General features: G+C 45.2%; 1 protein-coding gene across 1 annotated transcript; it reads right to left on the reverse strand.

Moving 5' to 3' along the window:
• Positions 1-14,016: 14,016 nt before the first annotated feature.
• On the reverse strand, positions 14,017-17,999 carry LOC136542472 (probable protein phosphatase 2C 64). Its single transcript, XM_066534934.1, has 5 exons — positions 17,222-17,999; positions 16,827-17,096; positions 16,565-16,688; positions 16,244-16,467; positions 14,017-14,790 (listed from the first exon to the last, which is right to left on the reverse strand). Exons 1-5 carry the CDS (start codon positions 17,444-17,446, stop codon positions 14,335-14,337), a joined length of 1,299 nt encoding a protein of 432 aa, XP_066391031.1. The 5' UTR covers positions 17,447-17,999; the 3' UTR covers positions 14,017-14,334.
• Positions 18,000-20,304: the final 2,305 nt, after the last annotated feature.

Raw genomic sequence — 20,304 nt, forward strand, 5'->3', positions numbered from 1 at the left:
GCCGGCGATTTACGAACATGTGACTCGAAACATCGGTCGTTTGCAGATTTGATACTGGACCCACATTTATAGATACAGATGGACCCACTTATCATCCACCCGAGTGTCATCATAATCAAGGAGTCAATCTTTCGAGTGTCATTTTTGCAATTTTTTCGCCAAAAACATCTAAAACGCGCGGCCGTGGTCGTGGCCGTCACTACCAGCGGCGGCCTGGCAACCTCAGGGGAGGGCGGAGGGCAGGCTTCGGTCGGCCGCGTGACTTCTCCGGGAGGGTGCTGGAAGTAGGGGCGGCGTTGGCACAGATTGGGGAGCAGCAAAGGGGAAGGGTCGGGACGGAGAGAGACGACGGGTGAGGGTAGAAGGGAGTAGATATTTAGACAGGGGTTGGATTGATCAGGAACCTCTCGAACGGGGATCTGCTGGCGTTGGTGCTGAATCGTAGGGGCAGGACAATCTGGCGACGTGGCCTCTCGTGGGATCAGTAATATACGAAGATAAGGGTATATGGTAGATATCGTCTTTCTTATAACAGACTCATTAAGGTGGCTGATAGGTTGATATCACCCAATCAGACAGTGTTTATCAAAGGAAGGTTTATCCTTGAGAGTGTGGTGGCAGCTCATGAAATAATTCGTGATATTCATAAAAATAAGCAAAGTGGTATCATCTTTAAACTCGATTATGAAAAGGCATATGACAGGGTGAGTTGGCCTTGTTTGGATGACAATGTTAGAGTCTAGGGGTTTTGGCCCTACTTGGAGAAGGTGGATTAGAGCAGTGACCCAAGGTGGTTCTATTTGTGTTAGGATTAACGATGAAAATAGTTCATATTTTAAACCAGGGAAGGAGTTAAGGCAAGGGGATCCTTTGTCCCCCCTTCTCTTCAATCTAGTGGCTGACATCATCACTAGGATGCTGGTTAAAGCAGCTAGAAATAATCTGGTTTCTGGTTTGATGCCTCAAATGATTGAGGAAGGAATAATAAGTTTACAATATGCAGACGATACACTTCTTTTTCTGGAAAATAACATTGAAAAAGCTAATAATTTGAAGTGGCTTCTTCTTTGTTATGAACAAATGACTGGGATGAAAATTAACTATGACAAGAGTGATATTCTGACCATTGGTATGGATGATGAGAGGATTAATGAATTTGCAAGAGTTTTCTGTTGTAAGATAGGTGATTTTCCACTTAAGTACTTGGGTGTCCCTTTACATTTTTCAAAGCTTAGAAGAGAAGACCTTCAACCCAATGTTGATAAAATTATGAAAAGGGTAGCTAGGTGGAAAGGGAGATTACTGTCCTATGCTGGGTGCCTCACTTTGTTGAAGGCTTGCCTTGCTAGTATCCTCATATATTTGATGTCCATTATTAAGTTTCCTAGATGGGCAATTGATACTATAAACTCTCATATGGCTCAGTTTTTTATGGAATAATAGTGAGGATAAGCACATATATCATCTTGTTCATTGGCAGTTAGTTGCCCAGAAAAAAGAATTAGGTGGATTAGGTATTCCTGATCTTAGGAATTTAAATTTGTCTCTTTTGAGCTCTTGGATTTTTAGATACAATCTTCATATGCATGCTATCTGGACTAAGATCATAGATCACAAATATAGAACTAGTAACCCGAATATTTGTTGTTGTGTAGACAACCAAGCATCTCCTTTTGGGAAAGGTGTTGCTGCCTACTCATTTGGGCATTATGTGGCATGTTGGGAACGGGGAAAAAAAATCAGATTTTGGGAAGATTATTGGTTGGGCAATTCTAGCTTGGCCATACAATTTTGGCCCCTATATGTTATAAATGAACAACAGGGCAAAACTATTGATCAAGTTTGGGATGGAGAAACTCTGAAGCTCTCCTTTAGGAGATCTGTGTTAGAAAGGTTAATGGAGATGTGGTTTGAGCTCTTGGGAATTGTAGAGGAAGTCAATCTAGTAGAGGAAGATGATCAAATTATCTGGAGCTTTTGCTCCAATGGTAAGTTTCCGGTACAACCTTTATATGCAGTTATTAACCATAGAGGTGTAAACAGGTGTATGTTCAAGCTGCGTGGAAGCTGAAAATCCCTCCAAGAGTCCAAATCTTTTTATGGCTACTCTCAAAAAACAAGCTCTTAACCAGAACAGATCTAGCTAAGAGAAGGAAATTGGATGACTTGTCATGTTTGTTCTGTTCTGAAACAGAAATAGTGCATCACTTGTTTTTTGATTGTTGTGTTGCTAAGTGTGTGTGGTCAGCTTTAGCTAATATTCTGAATTTATCTGGGCACTAGAACTATGAATATGTTGCTTCCTTATGGTTAGCAAACAAAAAGTTTAAGTTAGCTAATGTAGTAAATGTTGTGGCTCTTTGGTGTTTGTGGAATTTGCGTAATAAAATATGTTTTTAGGGGAAGGTGACATGAATGAAGAAGCTGCTGACATGGATTGCAAGAACATTAAGGCGCTGGAAACCAATGTACAAGGCGATGATGGAGGAAGAGCTGATGGTGATAATCCAAAATATCAAACTGGAGGCAAGCAAACCACCTGGAATTACCTTCTATCACATTACATGACAGACCCTTTGTAAACCGATCTACCAGATTCTTTGATGTATGGACATAGTCCAATACAATTACTCTGGAGTTTCTCAGTTTTCTGACAGATTTTAACTGCCTTTTCACATGCCTTACTTCATGTTATCCCTAAAACTGTTCACTTTGATTATCATCGGTTGGTTATCACAGTTTATGGAAATGGCCGGTATCGGTTTTTCAACTACCGGTAAATCCATTAGGAGTTCACGAAGCCACTCGGCCTCAGCGCCAGTAGTGTCTAATGCTGTGAGTTCTACTTCCATTGTAGACTTCGTTAAAATGGTCTACTTGCAAGACTTTTAGGAAACAGCGCCACCTCCAAGCAAGAACGTGTATCCGCTTGTGGCATAAAGCTCATTAGTATCAGATATCCAGTTAGCATCACAATAACCCTCTAGTACCCTCGGGTATCTGGTATAGTGAATGCCATAGCTCATGGTTCCCTTTAGGTAGTGCAACACCCTCTCAAGAGCATGCCAATGTGTATCTCTCGGATTTAAAACAAATCGGCTAAGCTTACTCACAGCAAATGAGATATTAGGCCATGTTGCACTAGCCAAATACATAAGTGAGCCAACAATTTGAGAATATCTCAATTGATCACGTGCTATTCTGTGATTTTTCCTTAATAACACACTTGGGAAATAGAGAGTTGGACAAGGCATGCATTCACTATAACCAAAGCGATTTAGCACCTTTTCGACATAGTGAGATTGCACAAGTGTTACCCCACCATTTCCTTCTGTCAGTAGCTTTATGTTAAGAATAACTCAGCCTCGCCCAAGTCTTTCATCTCAAAATTATTAGACAGAAAATCTTTCACTTGCTTGATCACATTAATATTATTTCTAAAGATTAAAATATCATCCACATACAAGCACAAAATTACACCTTCTCCCCCACCATACCGATAATAGACATATTTATCAGCTTCATTCACTGCAAAGCCGACTGATGTCAAAGTTTTGTCAAACTTCTCATGCCACTGCTTAGGAGCTTGCTTTAGGCCATACAAGGATTTTAATAATTTACAAACCTTACCCTCTTGACCTTTTGCTAAAAATCCATCAGACTGATCCATGTAGATTTCTTCCTCAAGCTCTCCATTCAAGAAAGCTGTCTCAACGTCCATATGATGAATGAGAAGACTGTGTGAGACAGCCAAGTACAGCAGCACGCGTATGATCGTCAAACGGGCAACTGGTGAGTAAGTATCAAAATAATCCTCTCCTTCCTTTTGAGTATAACCTTTAGCCACTAGCTTCATCTTATACTTCTCAATAGTACCATCAGGCCTAAGCTTCTTTTTGAAGACCCATTTACTCCCCGCTGGTTTGCATCCGTAATGACGATCAACCGCTTGCCAAGTTCTATGCGACATAATAGAGTCCATCTCACTTTGAACAGCTTCCTTCCATAAGTCAGCATCAAGAGATAAATATGCCTCAGCTATGGTTGTGGGAGTGTCATCCACAAGGTATATAATATAGTCTTCACCAAAGGATTTTGCAACCCTCCGTCTCATACTCTTTCGAGTGAATATATTATTATTCTTCTCTGGAATTTCTTCATGGGTTTCAACATCAGCGTGTATTATCGGTTCATGTGTCTCAGGCAGGAAAATAGATTCATGACAAGAAGTGCTAGGTGTATTTTTCATAGGAAATTCATTCTAAAAATGTCACATCTCTAGATTCCATAATTGTACCAACAACCATATCAGGAACACCAGAGTTTATTATTACAAATCTATAACCCACGCTATGAATAGCATAACTGAGAAAGACACAATCAACATTTTTTTTTGTCTAAGCTCTCGCTTTTTGTTTATTGGCACATTCACTTTTGCCAAACAACCCCAAGTTCACAGGTAAGAAAGATTTAATCTCTTCTTCTCCCATTTCTTGAATGGTGTAATTTCTTTATTCTTTGTGGGCACCCTATTCAGGACATGGCACGCTGTCAATATTGTCTCACCCTACCATTTCTTAGATAGTCCCGCAGTCTCTAACATGACGTTAACCAACTCAGTTAGAGTGCAGTTCTTTCTCTCTGCAATCCCATTGGACTATGGTGAGTATGGTGGCGTCCTCTCATGAATAATACCATACACCACGCAAAACTCAGAAAATTCATTTGAGAAATATTCTCCCCCACGATCAGACCGCAAACGTTTAATTTTCTTCTCAAGTTGATTTTCTACCTCAGCTCTATAGATTTTAAAATAATGCAATGCTTCATCTTTTGTTTTTAATAAATCACATAGCAAAATCGGGTGCAATCATCTATGAACGTTATGAAATATCTCTTGTCACCTTTGGTCAACTCTCCATTCATCTCACACACATCAGAATGGATTAGTTCTAACAGTGCTAAATCTCTCATCGCAGCAGCCATATGAGGCTTGCGAGGTTGCTTTGATCCAACACAAACATGGCACTTAGAACCTTTGACCACATCAAATTTTGGAATTAAATTTAAACTAGCTAAGCGAGTCATGCAACCAAAATTAATATGACATAATCGCGAATGCCAAATATTTGTCTCATTATCGTGGCTCACATGGTTCACGGAATTTAAACATGTATCAGACAAAGACAAGCGGAACAAGCCTCCACTCTCATAGGCTTTTCCAATAAAAGTTCCATACTTAGAAAGTATGCACTTATTAGACTCGAACACAAGTTTAAAACCATCACGACAAAGCAAAGAACCACTAATCAAATTCTTCTCTATTTAGGGGACATGATGCACGTTCTTTAGCTGCATGGTCTTTCCCGAAGTAAGCTTCAGATCGATCGTTCCAACAACACGTACAGCCGCATGCGCCCCGTTCCCCATCAACAAGGAGGAAGTCCGCCCGACCTGATAAGAAGAAAACAAAGAAACATCAGCACACACATGGATATTTGCTCCTATATCAACCCACCAATCAGGTGAATGACAAACTGAAAGAACAGTAGGCAATAAATTACCGTACCTCGTTGTTCCTGCATCAGTCTCAACTGTGTTTGCTGTTTTCTTGTTTGGCTTTCACTTGGCCTCCTCGCACTCTCTAGCATAGTGCCCAGGCTTGCCACAAGTGAAACAATTTTTCTTCTTCTTGTTTTTGTTCTTCTTCTTAAAAAGAGTTGTGGACTTTTGTTTGAGTTTTTGCTGGAATTTCTTCTTGTGGGATTTGAGAGGATTTTTCTGCACCACATGGTCAGTAGAACTCCCCTCACCAAATTTTTTTTTGCCACAAACGTCCTTTGCCCTTGTTTTCTCTTCAACATCCAAAGAGCCAATGAGCTCGACAGTGCCAAACTCCTGTCTCTTATGTTTCAGAAAAGTAGCAAAATCAGTACAAGCCTGTGGCAGCTTAGCAATGATACAGCCTGCCACAAACTTATCAGGTAACACACAACCAAAAATTTTGAGCTCTTTTACCTGTGTTTGTATCTCATAAGCTTGTTCCACTATAGAACGGCCATCGACCATCCTATAGCCATGAAACTGCTCCATGACATACAACTCAGAACTAGCATCAGAAACCCCATATTTGTCCTCAAGTGCATCCCACATCTCTTTATCAGTCTATAGTGGCACATATGCATCAACTATGGTGTCTCCAAGCACGCTCAAAATTGCAGCCTTGAACGTAGTATCAGCATGTTTGAATGCACGCTCCTCATCAAGAGTATGCGGCCCAACAGCCCTAGGTTTAGCAACAAAATAGCAGTGCATAGAAGTCAACCATAGAATGCACCTCTGCCGCCACCTCTTGTAATGAGTGCCCTTAAAGACATTCGGTTTCAGCATACTCGTAAAGCCAACTACCGAAAATTGCCTATCACGTTTTTGGATTGTTAGATATTTAGGCATTTTCAATAGCAATTTAATCTAGAAATAGCGATAACCAAAAGGTTTATGACAATATGTGCTTGTGTGAACTAAGCATGAATACCATGTATATGATATTAACCAACAAGTTATTGATACATGACTTTACTGGATAGCGAAGAACAGAGATATACCCAGCGGCAGAGCCGGATGCACTAGTCGACATATTGCCTGTCGGTGTAGTCGTCCTGCTTGTTGCAGTGCAGATGGAAAGCAATGCCGATCACCGAAGGGCCTTCAACGTGGGCCAGCATCGGGAAGAAGGGGACGTAGACGTAGCGAGCAGTCATGCCACCAGCGACACTCCCTAAAAACGTGATTGCCGTTATTCACCTAAGCAGGTGAACTCGAAGACAACAGGAGTTTCGGAGGCCCTACTCTCCTAGTTCCCATGCGTGCAGAAACCGGGACGGGAGAACCGTAGAGCAGCTGACTATATTTTGGGTGTCAAAACCTGCCGGAGGTGCGGCGGCCAGTGCCGCAGTTGCCCGCGGCCACACGTTCGGCGCAGTGGCTTCTGGACACCGTCGGAACGCGCCGGTGCCTGTATGAACAGTATCGCTGGCTGTAGAATGTGCTGATAACTGCTGCGGTGAATGTGAATGTGATGCCATGTCGTGTCGTTGGTCAGCGACAGATTGGATGCGAGATCCAGATCACGTGACCGGTACCCGTCGCCCGTCGGTACTGGTACGGTGCCTGGTGCCTGCCGCCTGCCGGGTGCCGGTCCTGGTCCTGGGCACCATGGAAGGGTCGCTTCTTGTCCACTAGTACGCACCAGTCGCATCGTCCACGTACAGTAAAGTCCTTCTTGTACACTGCCGCCTGCCTTGTTTAGTTCGCGAAATTTGGATTTTGGGACTACTGTAGCACCTTCGTTTTTATTTGGCAAATAGTGTCCAAACATTGACTAATTAGGCTTAAAACGTTCGTCTCGCAATTTCCCACCAAACTGTGCAATTAGTTTTTCTTTTCGTCTACATTTAATGCTCCATGCACGGGCCGCAAACATTCGATGTGACAGGTACTGTAGCAACTTTTTGGATTTTGGATGGGAACTAAACCAGGCCTATTACTGCTGCTTCAACAAGTGCCTTCTGCTTCGTTTCATTTGCACGGTTCAACGACAATATTTTAGCAGTACTTTTGGACGAGTAAATAGTATTTTTGGCTCCCAACGAATAAGGCCTTATTTAGTTTTAAAAAGTTTTTCCAAAAAGTGCTATAGTAGTCGTCACATCGAATTTTGCGATACGTGCATGGAACATTAAATATAGACGGAAAAAAACTAATTGCACAGTTTGGTTGGAAAATCGCGAAACAAACGTTTTGAGCCTAATTAGTCTATGATTGAATACTAATTGCCAAATAAAAACGAAAATACTACCGTAGCCAAATTCCCAAATTTCGCCCAACTAAACAAGATCTAAGCATAAGCAGCAGCCGGTGCTAAATTTCAGGGCCCCTCCCCTGCAGACGCCTCGCCGAGACGCCGAGAACAGGGGAAATACTTGGCAGGTTCACGTACAGAGCTCCAGCCTGCAGACGCCTCGCCGAGAATACTCCCAGGGGAAAATACTTGCCAGATTCTCTTTGTCATACTTTGTATAAGAAAAGGCTTTTAACTTTCCATGGCCATCGTTCCTGTTCTATTCTACGAGTAATCAACTACAGTACAGTATCATCTACTACCATCAGTTGCATCTACAGCTCGTACCGTGCAATAACACTATAACACTTACACAGCCATTAGTAGGGGAGTGCAGAAATGGTAGCTGCTGCTGATGCTGATTTATTACGAGAGAAAAATATTGTTCGTTCACTGAAAGTACTGCTGAAGTAGTGCTGAAGAACAGTCGACAAATCAAGAGCAAACGATTAGTGCCCTATTCATTTGTCTGATAAGCTATGACTGAAAGTACTATTGACTGATTTATTATGAGAGAAAAATACTGTTCGTTAACGGAAAAAAATACGACTTATATACAAAGCGAACATCACGTAGATCCATGAAGCCTCTCACGGATACCATACTTGTGCAGTTGGGCTGTGCAGTACACAGTACAGCTCTACAGCACATTTCGGCAGGTTACATGCATTCCAGACAAGATGCAGCATGCAAGGCCTACGGCTACCCCGAGATTTTTTTTTAATTTTAACACTTTTTGATAACTAATTTTAAATCTAACACTGAAAGTTTTTTTAAAAAAGCTAACACTTTTAGCCACGCCTATTTTTCTGGCGCGGCCAAATGCCTATACCGCGCCATGTATGGTGGCGCGGCAGAGGTCTAACGTGACGACGACCGGTTTCGGTGACCGTTGACGTGGCAGCTTTTGCCGCGCCACCGATCTTGGCGCGGCAGTGCCGCGCCCTGATCCATGGCGCGGCAGAGCCAAATAAATATCGCGTGGCCGCCCGCCCGCCCGCCCGCACCCTACCCGCCCGCCTGCTGCCAGCGCCCGCACTCGCCCATCCACCGCCAGCGCCGCCAGCCGCCGCGCAGCGCCCGCCCGACCACGTCGCGCCCGGCCACTCCTGCCGCGCAGCGCCCGCGCCGGCCACGCCACGAACGCCGGCGCGTCAAGGCCGCCCGCTCCTAAGGTACCTCCTCGATTTCATTTTTTTTTGCTTATTATTGATTTAGGATAATTAGTGATTTAGGATAGTTAGTAATTTAGGATAGTTAGGTTGATATTTTTTTATTATTATTGATTTAGGATAATTAGTGATTTAGGATAGTTAATAATTTAGGATAGTTAGGGTTGATTTTATATTTTTTATTATTGATTTAGGATAATTAGTGATTTAGGATAGTAATTTAGGATAGTTAGGGTTTTATGATTGGTAATGATTTATGATAGTTAGGTTACTAAATTTGTTTGTGATTTACGTAGGTTTGAGGTTGTGTGTTCTAGTATAGTTAGGATTTTGGGTTTAGGGATTGTTTATGTATTTATTATTTAGTTTATAGTTAGTTATTTAGTTAGGGATTTTAGGTATAGATACTAGTTTACTCTAAATCCAAAAGGGTTTAGATATTTTAGGGATTGATTATGTATTTATTATCTAGTATAGTTAGGATTTTGGGTTTAGGGATTTAGGATAGTTAGGTTAGTGATTTGTTTGTGAACTTACTAATGTTAATTTAAATTTTGTTAATTTGAATACTCTAAGGCTTTGTTTATCAATTCGTAACACGATGGCTCCTTCCACGCAGCACCCGTTGTACCCTATTCTTGAGGTGGAGTACGACGACTAGCACCGAGCACACATCTTGAGTGACAATGATGCAGATGTGTCATTGCCTCCTTTGAGGCCCCACACGCACACCAGGGTGCATCAGTGGGACAAGCGTTATGCGCCGTACATACGGCGTGCTGGCTTCCTCGAGCTTGTCCGTGTTGTCAACCACGGTCTTTCGCCTTTTGACCAAGCACTACTTACTGCAGCTATAGACAGGTGCGAGTGCATTCTTTGTGCGTAAACTTTCTTCTAACAAATTTAAGGCAACTAACAGTCGTTCTATTCTTATAACAGGTGAAGGCCTGAGACCCACACGTTCCACCTACCTTGTGGCGAGATGACCTTGACGTTGCAGGACGTGAAGACTATTTTAGGCCTTCGGTTGGGGGACTTCCAGTGACAGGGATAGTTGACAACGATCACTAGAGGGAGCTGGTGGCTCAGTTTACTGGCTTTCTTCCACCGGACGACGATGCTTTCAAGAAAAATAAGTGAGTAATTCAAGCCTATTTAATACTTGCATTGCTTTCCTGCAGCCATAGGATCTCATTTTCTTTGGTCAATTTTAGGAAAAGTTTCGGGGTTTCGTCGTCCTAGATCACAGAGCGCTTTGATTACTTGGACCCACAGGCTGAGGAGGCTCTGATCGACAGGTTCGCTCGTGTGTGGCTCTGGTACTTTCTTGGTGCTTTCCTCTTCCCAGACGCCTCAGGCAAAACGATCAGCTGGATGTTCTTTGACATACTACGACAGCCATGGGAGAACATAGCGGCGTACAGCTAGGGCAGCGCAGTCCTGACATGAACGTATCGACAGCTATGTGTTGCCTGCCATCGCACCTCAGGATATGCGAACCTTGGAGGTTGCTCGTACCTACTTCAGGTGTGGTGTTGGGAACGATGGCCCGTTGGGAGGCCCCTTAATAATGGTTTACCGGTAAGTACTTCGGTTCACTATATTCTTAGAGACAGTTACATATGAATTTATTATTAATGGCTAATTCATTATCGTGTTCAACGTAGCGATAGAACGGGCAGGATACACTCCCTACAGCTCTGTATATCTGGATAAAAGCAGAGTTAGTTAGAAGGAATGCGAAGCGCAAGTACAGGGAGTACACGGACGATCTCGATGTCCTGACACAGCACCAGGTTACGCTCTCTTTACTATCATACCTGTGTCTTGTTTAATGTACACTATATCACAACCTAACTCAATTACAAAATTTTAGGTGCATTGGCGTCCTTGGGATTCTCTGGAGCTCCTAGACTATCTCAGTTCTGTCACTAGGGACGAGTCAGACGAGTATCGCTGCGACGTCCCTCTTATTTTTTTCCGTGTGGTCGAGATTCACTTACCCATCCGGGTCTGCAGACAGTTTGGGAGAATGACAGGCTACCCACCATCGCTTTACTCCACCAACCAAGAATTGCACGGGTGCGTTATCGATTAATAACAATGCTACAATCCAGAGGTGTGTGGTACAACTAACATCGTTTTGTTGCAGGTATGACCGCAGAAAGAGCTACAAGACCAAGGATTGGCGCGTGGCACACAGTTTGCGCATCCATTTGTGGCAGAACAGGGTACGACATCCGGTCCATGCGGGTCCTCCACACGACCAGCACACCTTCGACGAGTACCTGTGGTGGCTTCACAGGTCTACGAGGGCACATATTAAGCCCCCGTACACTGACGTGGCGATTGATGAGGACTCAGAGAAAGATGTCATCGAAGATGTGTACGACGTTACCACTAGGGAGGACACACAGCTGGAGAGAGCCCCGCTTCAAAGATACGTGGTAATATACTTGAATGGTACAATTTGTTATCCTTTTGGTATTAAGTATGTGTACTAAAACTGTCCAATCGCATTTCTGTACCTAGGCGACACAATTGTCAAGGCTGTCCAACGAAGCAGCGTTCCGGCTTCACGAGTGTAGAGGTCAGGGGCCAGGCGTTCTCACGGCTTTTGTGGAGGTAACATAAACTTGTCCGTTCCGAAAATATTTTTTTAGTGTATATGCGTTTGGGTAATACACTAACTTTAACGTCTATTTATGCAGAATGTGAAGAAGAACTGCAGGAAGCTAGCTCAGAAGCTGAGCTGCATGGACACTCCTTATGAGGAACCGCCACTGCCGGCGCGGTCGGGTGACACGTCTTCAGCCTCTTTAAGGACACCAGTCGACTCTTCTCAGCCGATGACTTCGGCGCGGTCAGGTGCCACTTCCGCGGTGCGTACACCACCACATCATAGCGCTGGGAAGGACCCTGCAACCGAGGACGACGAGGACAACGATGACCCCCCTGGGCTTTCGCAGACAGCACGACCAGTGGGACGATTGGCCCCAGCACGAGATCAGCATGTCTCAGCTAGGTGGTGCCTCGCTTGGTACCCAAGGAGCCTCATAGGTACTATCAAAGATAGTTTATTTAAATACGTAGGTTCCATGAACTAATGATCATAAAGAATTATAAGTAATCGTGCGTATCATATACTTGCAGAGTACGAGCCGTATGCACCATCGACACGACCATACCGACGTTGGCTACACTCCTAATGTGTTGCCAACAAATCCGAAGAGACAAAGGCGTCCGAGGGACCCTTACACTCCTAGGTCTTAGTTTGTTAGGTCAAACGAATATTGGCGTCCAAAACTTGCAGGGTTATTTGGTTATGTTATGTCAAACTTATGTCAAAACAATGAAAATGTTATGTGGCAGCTTATCAACTTGTGCACGGACTTCATTTATCTGTTTCATATTCGTTTCTTTGCGTCGCGGCAACACTACCGGCGAGATTAAGTACCAATTAGTTCGGGAACCGGCAGTCCCGGCGTATCTCGACGCCGGTGGCAATTTTTCATAATCGATTAGTTAAATTGGTGGTTAACCGTATTATGAAAGACAGAAAACAAATCATTGGCTTATCAAATTCTCTATTCGGCCGTGAAAAAAATTCAATAAAAGACAGAAACAAATCTACTATTGATTTTACGTCAAGCAATACTTAGAATAACTCCCACTATCGGCGCGACGTGTTCGGATTAAACCGTTCAGGTACCGCCGGCCGGGCGGCGGGCGCGGCGGCCAGGCGGGCTTGCTGCTCGGGCAGGCGGGACTGGGCGCGGTATTTATTCGGCTCTGTCGCGCCACGGATCAGGGCGTCGCACTGCCGCGCCAAGGTCGGTGGCACGGCAAGAGCTGCCACGTCAACGGTCACCGAAACCGGTCGTCGCCACGTCAGACCTCTGCCGCGCCACCATGCATGCGCGCGACACAGGCATTTGGCCGCGCCAGGGCAATAGGCGCGGCCAAAAGTGTTATTTAAAAAAAAACTTGTAGTGTTAGATTTAAAATTAGTTATCAAAAAGTGTTAAAATTAAAAAAAAAATCTACCGAGAGGGGCAAAAAAGGGGCAGCAAGGCTATCTCCAATGGATGATCTATATGGACATCCAAATCCAAAACCGTGGATAGTATTGAATTAGTTTCCAATAGAGTACCTATATATGAGATATTTTTTTATGAAGAAAAGAGAGGCTCTTTTATTGCTCATTGATCATGTTACAATCTTGAGCAATAATTTGCTCGATACAAAACTGGAACCACATTGCGCCAAACAGCCGAACTGTTCAATCTCAACGCCAATTGAGCGAGCTCATGTGCAGCGCGATTTCACTCTCTCGTGTGAACAACATTCCACTCAGAAATCAAACTTCCGACCTGTCTCGCCTCCTCCGCTACTAGGCATAATGGTCATCGATTCCTAAATATGATTATTCTCTTTTCTAAAGACTCATTTGTCATAAGGGCTTTCTTTTAAGTCCTGTTGTTAGAGAAGACCAGAAATAAGTATTAAATCCTTGGTTGTAGCACTACCCAAACATGAAATAAGTCTTGTATTTTGGGTGATGTTGGAGATAGTCTAACCTTGCCCTGTTCGCTTCTTTTATAATCCGATTTTTTTCAGCTTGTTTTTTTAGTTGTAACAGTGTTTTTTTTTCTCTCAACAAATCAGCCGGAACAATGTTTCAGCTTGTTTTTTCAGCAAAGCGAAAGAGGCAATGCCATGTCAAGCACCATGCAGATGCAGATCGATCAGACGATCAGTAAAGCCGACGCCCACAGCTCTCCTCTCCCTGTCAACAAAAGCTACGCCCAGGAAAAAGCCCAGACAGATGCATCTCTTTACAAAGCCAAGTGCCGGTGGACGGTGGTGGAATTTACAGGTCCACCCGACAGCGTCATCATCCCAGATGACTGGCGCCTTAGCACGCGTTTGCGCCCACTGTGCTCAGGAGAACGAGCTGTTCGTTTAAACACAGCAAAATTGCAAGCTCTGAACAAAAGGTGCCCTTGCTGTTTCACCTTTCAGGCATGCTTATCATACCTGAAGGTAGAACACAAGACAGGATGAACCCTTTGTACTTCAGAAAGCACAATTTTGAGCAGCTCACACACTAACCACATTGGATCAAACACACTAGCTACGCGCCGATGCAAATCACAAGACCATATTTCGTTTCTACCTTTCCTCTCAAACAACGGGCAACTAAACTAAATTTTCAAACAGGAGAAAATAAGTTAATTAAAACCAAAGAATTGCAGTTCATCAGCCAATCGCCTTCTCCTCGGAGAACCTGGGAAGCTGCACGAGCGAGTTCACCCGCGTCACTCCATCAAGGCCCGACCAATTCTGATTGTGGGCTGCGCCGGCAACAACAGCATCTACCGCCCCCGACAGTGCCTTCTCATGGGCGCTTCCGGCTACTGTCCTGACCGTGAAGTTGCGGGTCAGCGCTGGCTCCTGCTCCTGAGCTTCATTTGGGTCTGCAACTGAACCTTCGTCGAGGCTGATGTTGTCCATGGAGGCCGTCGAGTCACGTTCATGGTCCATTTTGCCATCCAAATATAGGCAAACCACTGCGCAGTCATCGATCTTTGATGTCGGGTACTTGGTTTTCCATTCACGGGTAGCGGCCTCGACAAGGGATTTTGCAGCCTTTGATCGGCTTGGGGATGATGCCACAATGTCAACAGCCTCCTGGTTGCTAAGGACATCCCACACCTGCATGATTTGCATTAGCATTAGATATATATAAGTACAATTCTGCCAAGTGGCAGCGCATCTTATATAATTTCGTTAAGTACAACTACATAGAAACAGGGGAAATGAGCCAAACAAGAGAAGACGGAAGGACAAACATAAGATTAAAAAACGCATCCATAAGCGGACCAATAAAAACACTCTTGCTGATTCCACACGACTGCTCTTTAACTTTTATTTTTTTTAAAAAAAAACATAGATGCTAAAAGGAGCTAAAGTAGCATGCTTTGAAAATTGCTAAGAAAACAGTGGCAAAAGGTAAAACCAACTACGCAGACAGTGACTTAACAATCGACCCAACGGGTGGTCCATTAAAGGAATGTTTGAAATGTGATAGAGAAGTCCATTACATATGGAAAAATAAACTATCTTCACCAACCACAATCATTTCAACAAAGGGCTCAAAGTTCTACCAGGACAAAATCTCACTTTTGATAGTATAAGTTATTTAGGCAAATGTAGTGTGGGCACACTAATCAAAAGAGCGTTCAAGCGAGGATGTATGGATCAAAAGGAGAATTTTGAGCCAGTACATTACTGGTAAGTGATAATCAGTTTCATTAAAACAACTGGTATGGTTAAATACTTCACTCTTAATTTTGATTGGTCCCTGAACTATATAACAGCGACATACTGACCTGTGATAAATAAGTTGTCCAAAGAAAGAATATCAGTCTTTCAATGACAGAAAATTGTGCAAGGTCCGCCTACTACTCACAAATCCACATCGTTCAGATGCAAATATCATCAACGGGGAAGCAAGTTACTAGACAATGAGAATCTTAATTTCCCCTAATGCATTGAAGAGCCCTTGATAATTTTAATTTTATCTAATGCAATGAAGAGTCCCTAGCCACAGGCTCTATGTCCAAATTGTTCGAGTAGGAAGGTGCACCTGAACAAATGACTAAACCAATGGGTCCTCTCAAGTTGAACGTGGAGAAGATTTAACAGCTGAAGGACAGCAGATAACAACAGGCCGTGACGGTGCAATGGAGAAGGGTGTTAAGCTGGCTAATCATTATCTATGCAGCAGGCAGGAAGGGGACCCTTGGCAGAAATTATTATCCTTGCACCTGCCATGATGACTGTTTATCAACCGACCCCTAAAAGCTAAAACATTTTGAAGTCCAAAGACTGGATCACTTGTAGGTATGATCACGAATTCTCTTTTAGCTCCTATGAAATGCACGGGACATTCTGGACCCTGAAGGCCCACCATGTGCGGCTACTTAGAGCACGAATGCGAAAGTGCCGCAGATTGACATTACATTGCAACTAATCATGTTATGATGAAAGCTAAGGGCAAGATTTTGCTGGGGGCAGAGATACTCTCAAATTCATATCTGTGCAAGTGCAAATATCCAGAACGAACAGAGAACAATAAAGTGGAGCACTTGGTAGAGAAAATTACTCCATCTGATGCAAGGATGACGAACTGGTCCTTCTCTGTGAGCGACCAGTGGAAGAACTCTGGAACCGAAATGACACCATAATCCTTGAGGCAGAAGTCACCAAACGCCCGGGCCATTGCCAGGCCTGGCGCGTCGTCGAACGGCAGCCAGACCCGCGGCACCTCCGGTTCGTCCTGCAGAGCAAATACCCTGCCCCTGCACTTCTTGATCCGTTCTGCCTCGCCTGAAATGACAGAAGGTAGCATTAACACTCAAATTCCTAACACGGCACCACATCCATAAATCTGAAATAATGGAGGAGGGAGAATATGGAGGCCTACTGGGAACATCCGGTTTGAGGTCAACAGTCAGTTGCACGGCTACCATGCCGCCACCGCCGCCACTGTCCCTCGAGCCTAGCACGGCGCGTGAGTCACCAATGTTGGCCATGTAGAGATCCGAGCCCTGCGTGCAGAAACCGCTCGTCAGTGGGCTGTGTACAGCTGAACGCATACATCCCAACAGAATTGATTTGACATATGTTTCTGCGAGGAAGGATGAATCGATGGATAGCAGACTCGCGTCAAGTCCGGTGGCACGTACGAGCTTGAGGACGGTGACGGCGGTGCTGCCGCTGCAGAAGCAATCTAGGATGGCGTGGGAGCGAAGATCCTTGTCCATGGCCTTGTAGGTGCTCGCAAAGGCCTTCCTCCACGCGGCGGCGGGCATGTCCAAGCCAGCCTTGGACGCGCGCACCGCGGACATGAGCTTCAGCGGCAGCGCATCGCGGACCCTGCGCGCCACCAGGTGGCCATGCGGGCCGTGCCCGTCGAACACCCCACACAGCACGACGTCGTCCTCCCCGCCGAACCCCTGCCAAGGCGACAGACACTCCACCAACATTACCACCTGTCCACCACCATCTCGGTGGAACAAATTGACGGCGGGAGGAACAGGAGAGAGAGAGAGAGAGATGGGCGAGAGATTCGGTGGCTTACATCCCAGACGAGCATGGCGTCCTGATTGATCCCCTTACGCCCCTGCTGCGTGAACACGGCGGCGGTGCGGCTGCGGCCGTCGTTGGAGAAGATCCGGCCGGGGACCGAACCGAGCTGCTCCTCCCGCGGCGCCTTCCACCTCCTCCCCCGCCGCCTCCCGTCCTCCCCTGCAGCACCGGCCGCCGTGACCGTCGTCGTGCCCCCGCTCGCCACGCAGTTCCCCATCGATCACGCCTCCGATCTCCCTCCTCTTCCAATGCCGCGCTGGCCCGGCAAGTAGACGCCGGACAGAAACACCCGCACGGAGACCAAAGATGCCGCCGCCGCCGCCGCGCGCAAGAGGGATGAGGATTCCCTCTCGGGTGGTCAGGTCAGGTGTGGAGTGGAGAGAAGAGGAATCGCAGATCAGCAGCACCGCTCAAACGCAACGTGAAAAGTCAAGGCGGGTCCCTGGATGAGAGGGAGGTGAGAACGGAGGAAGAGAGAGAGAGAGAGGAGAGAGGCGAGTTTATTTATTGCGGGAGCGGGCGAGCGGGCGCAGCGGCACGGCAGTGACGCACGCACGCAGAGGCAGAGGCAGAGGCAGAGGCAGAGGCAGTGAGGGTGAGGCAAGACAGCTCCGAGTCACGGAGAAAGAAGACGACGCTGGGGACTGGGGCGCTGGGGCTCTCGGGGTCGGGGACGGCGGGCGCGGGAGGAGATCAGGAGAGGGAGGCGAGGGGCTCAGCGCCCGACGAGCTGCCCGCTGGCGCTCGCTGGTGTTGTGGTCCGGTCGTTGGCGCTGCTGGATTACTGTGACTCCGGATTGATTACTGGATTAATTGTGCGGTTGGCTACGAGCGACTTGTTTACTTGTGCAGCGGGACGTTTACCAGCTGCCGGGTCACGCACTGCGAGGAATAAACAAGCGGCGAGCAGGGGCGACCGCCGACCGGGTCCGCTGGGGCGCGGACGTGGCGCCAGCGGTCGGAGCGGGGAGGAGCCCAATAACGGCCGGTTTACGCTCATCTCAAGTCTTTGTTGACCCGATTTGAAGCGAAAGTGATGCAACTGGTAGTTAGGCCTAGTTTAGATTGGGGTTAGGAATCAGTATTTGGCACTGTAGTATTTTCGTTTGTATTTGATAATTATTGTCCAATCATGACCTAACTAGGCTCAAAAGATTCGTCTCGTAATTTACAATCAAACTATGTAATTAGTTATTTTTTTATCTACATTTAATACTCCATGCATATATCAAAGATTTGATGTGATGGAGAGAGAGTGAAAAAACTTGCAATCTAAACAAGGCCACATAAAACCCGTTGAATTATCATAGTAGTTCTGCATACGCTGATCTTAGGAGTATTCATTCAAGTGGACTGAAAATTGCGCCTTTCATCGATCATGGATGTGAACATATTTCGTTCAGTCGTTGCGCTCACGGGAACACTGAGAGAGGTTAGGAAAGAGGGGGCACACGAGCGCCTCTTCTTGTGTTTGGGGGAGTTTTATGGTTTAAATTCAACTTTTTTTTATCTGATGGACCCCTTCGGAATTTTTTGAATACTTGAGAGCATAGAGCTTTCTTTTCGTGTCTTCTTTCTTTTCAGTAACCCTTTTTCATCAATTTTCTTTTAATTGCTCCATTATGTCTCCTTTTGGAAGGGATTTGAGGGGAATTTGTTGAACATGGATAGAATTTGACTAGAACGCGACATTTGCCTGGAAAGACCATATTTATGAAGGAAAATATAAGGTTTTCGTCGAATGTCATGTGACAGTGGAACTTGCGGGTGTAGACAGGTGGAGTCTGATCGCAACACATAGGCCGTGCATGAGTTTCGCAATCTATCCACCCAAAACTCAATTTAATCCGCGAAGATGAGTCAGCCCTTGTTTAGTTTCACTCCAACTTCCAAAAAGTTGCTACAGTACCTGTCACATCGAATGTTTGCGGCCTGTGCATGGAGCATTAAATGTAGACGAAAAGAAAAACTAATTGCACAGTTTGGTGGGAAATTGCGAGACGAACGTTTTGAGCCTAATTAGTCCATGTTTGAACACTATTTGCCAAATAAAAACGAACGTGCTACAGTAGCCCCAAAATCCAAATTCCTACAACTAAACACAGCCTCACATATGGATTGGGTAGATATGGATTCGGCCCATAAAATCCATGGGTTGGCATGCCATCATTGTGGCACGTGAGAAGAGCTCAGAAAGCGTGCCACATGTCTCCAGCAGCTATGTTGCGGTAGATGAACTGCTCAATGATGTAGGACACAACCAATAACCAGAGAAACACGACGAAGGACACAATCTCCACGGTGGTGGCGGCAGCGCTGCTTGCCTCACCCTCATCCGCGCGAGGAGCAGCATGTGCGCTAGCTGCGCGAGGTGGAAACAGGACTCGAGGTTGTATTGGGAACTCTATCATTTCTCCTTTTCTGCCCCACGTCCTTCCACCTCCAGATCCGTCTATTGGATACACGCACGCGTATCTAACCGCCCGATTGGATCGATTTCCAAATGCGGAAAGATTAGGAGTTGACTGTTGAGATAAGGAGTTGCTGGAGAGATTTCTCTTATGCATGAAAGGATATAAAGGAACTATTGAGTTGTTGTAATAGTTTTCTATTAACGCGGCTATTAGTATTAGTTGTTGGGCAACATATCAGGTGCAAACCAACCAACTTGTGCAAACTTGAAAACTACCGATCAGGATCACTAGATGCTGATCCAATGGATTGAGTGAGAGGGCTTAAGCGCAAAAAAATCCCACCTTAAATCAGCATCTAGTGGTCCTGATTAGTAGTTTCCAAATTTACACATTGATTGATTTGCACCTGATACGTTGCCTAGTTGTTGAGCCATCTTGGGATCCTTCATCTAACAGCTACTAGTGCTTATTTTGTGGAAGCCGATTACTAGTTTTCTTTATTTAGTTAGGTAGTTTGTTTTGAGCCGGTATTTGGACGTGTTTGTTGGTATACACGAGCTAATTGCTTCCTACCTAAAGATTACCTAAAATTAGCTCTAGTGCATCCAAACAGGAGGGTTAATAGGCGGACTAACTTTTTAGCCAAGCCTTTATCTATTTA

This window comes from Miscanthus floridulus, chromosome 3 (genome assembly GCF_019320115.1).
Source record: "Miscanthus floridulus cultivar M001 chromosome 3, ASM1932011v1, whole genome shotgun sequence".
NCBI lineage: Eukaryota > Viridiplantae > Streptophyta > Magnoliopsida > Poales > Poaceae > Miscanthus > Miscanthus floridulus.